General features: G+C 49.6%; 1 protein-coding gene across 1 annotated transcript; it reads right to left on the reverse strand.

Annotated features, from left to right (window-relative positions):
* Positions 1–657: 657 nt before the first annotated feature.
* On the reverse strand, positions 658–1,608 carry LOC105827101 (olfactory receptor 10H2-like). The gene has a single exon (XM_012665126.1). The coding sequence runs from the start codon at positions 1,606–1,608 to the stop codon at positions 658–660; it is 951 nt and encodes a 316-aa protein (XP_012520580.1).
* Between the last annotated feature and the right edge of the window lie 709 nt (positions 1,609–2,317).

Consider the following 2,317-nt stretch of genomic DNA (forward strand, 5'->3'; position numbering starts at 1 on the left):
GTTCACAGCAGCACCATTCAAAATAGCAAAAGTTAGAGACACTGAAATGTCCATCAATGCTGAATGGATCAATAAAATGTAGGACATCCGTACAATGGAATATTATTTGGCAATAAAAAGGAATGAGTACTGATACATGCTACAACCTGGGAGAACCTTGAACACATTAACACTCAGGGAAAGAATACAGTGGAAAACACTATGATTCCATTTGTACTCCACTAATATGAAACGTCCAGCATGAGCAAATCTATATGGACGAAAAGTAGAGAGAGACTGCTGATAGGTACAACTTTCATTTTGGGTGATGAGAATGTTCTAATCTTGATTGTGATCATGGCCACATAACTCTGAATATACTAAAACTATTGAAATGCACACTTTAATGAGTAAATTGTTTGGTATGTAAATTATGCCTCAGTAAAGCTGTTAAAAAAGCGCAAGAAAAAATAAAACAAAGATAAGGACACACAGATAAAGGGTTCAAGAAATTTTTAAAAACTTTTTAACATTTATTGAGACCCTATTAGGTGATGAGTGTTGTCATACACAAATCTTTGCAGCAATATTACAAGGAAGGCATTATTAACCCCACGGTGCAGACAACAGTGTGGTCGTCCCCCTACCGTGTTCCACAAATACCTCTGCACTAGCTACTCAGGTGCCTGAGGAATGGAGTTTCCCGAGGAAGGTCTTCTTCAGGGCCACCTTCAGCTCCTTGTTCCTGAGGCTGAAGATGATGGGGCTGAGGAAGGGTGTGAGGACCGTGTAGGTGGTGCCCATCAGGGTGTCACCTTCCTGAGAGTGGGAACCCTTGGTCTTGAAATAGATGACAGAGGCAAAGCCATAGTGCACAATGACCACAGTAAGGTCAGATGCACAGGTGGAGAAGGCCTTGTGCCGAGCTTCAGCAGATGGGATCTTCAAGATGGTGGCCACGATGAAGGCGTAGGAGAGGAGGATGAGGAGGAAGCAGCTCAGCAGAGCCATGATGCACACCAAGCCCACGCCCAGGACCACAGCTGGTACATGGTGTCCACAGGCCAGCTTTAACAGAGGTGGTACATGACCTAAGAAATGCTGGATCTCATGGGATCCACAGAAGGTGAGTTGGAAAATGGCCGTGGTCACCACCATCCCCACCATGAAGCCACCAGCCCAGGACCAGCCCACCAGGCAGGCACAGCCATGGGGGCTCATGAGCACGTGGTAGCACAGGGGGTGGCAGATGGCCACATAGCAGTTGTAGCCCATGACGGTGAGCAGGAAGGAGTGGGTGAAGCCAAATGTGAAGGAAGAAAACATCTGGCTGGCACAGGCCAGGAGGGTGATGGAGTGGTGGGCGGACAGCAGGTCAGCCAGCATGCGGGGGATGATGGCCACAGTGTACAGGACCTCGGAGATGGACAAGGCGCACAGGAAGAGGTACATGGGCGTGTGGAGGCTGCGCTCACTCCAGACGGTGGCCATGATGAGCAGGCTGCCCAGCAGCATGAACAGGTACATCAGCAGGAACAGCAGGAAGAAGACGGGCAGGAGCTGCTGCGGGAAGGTAGAGAAGCTGGCGAGGATGAATTCAGACGTGGAGGTGCGGTTTAGCCCCGGCATGGCGGCCACACCTAGCGGGGAGAGAGAGGGAGGAAGATCCAGTGGTTAGAAGCACAGAGTGCCCAGTGAGTCCTACCTGGGAGCACACCTGAGAGTCTCCCGAACCTGTCCAAGCCAAGATACGTCCATCTGCAAAAAGGCATTAATATTGTGTTGAGATTTTAAAAAGATCATGTATCTTAAGTGCTTCACACAGCTCCTGGCACGTAGTAGGAATCCAGGAAAGAAATACTGATAATAATTACTACACTATTGTTATTATTACTGTTGTTATCTCCATGCCCCACCCCATCCCCCACGCCATGCTTTCCTGCCTTTGTTCATGCTGGGCTTTCTACGTTTCTCCCAACTTTATGGGTCCAAATCCTGCCTGAGTTTGAAGCTACTCCTCAGTTGGCAGCTTCAGCTGGAAATCATCCCCTCCTGAGGCATGGAAAGCACATGGGCCCCGTATCAGTGTCAGCACCACTGTTTACCACCTGAGACACCCAGAGCGGGCTGCTTCCCCGCTCTGGGTCTCATTGCTCACCTGGAAAATGGAGCAATAATTTTTATATCACAGGCCACTGCGTTGCTTAACTGAGGTGTCGCCCATGAAGCACTTCACTGCTGCTGTTGTCGGCTCTGACTCCTGCGAGTCCCTCAGAAGGATGAGGTGCTAATCGGCATCAGCACAGAGTCGGTCTCTGACCCCAGCTGGGCGGTCTAC

The sequence above is a fragment of the Propithecus coquereli genome, unplaced genomic scaffold (genome assembly GCF_000956105.1).
Source record: "Propithecus coquereli isolate 6110/MARCELLA unplaced genomic scaffold, Pcoq_1.0 Scaffold966, whole genome shotgun sequence".
Lineage (NCBI taxonomy): Eukaryota > Metazoa > Chordata > Mammalia > Primates > Indriidae > Propithecus > Propithecus coquereli.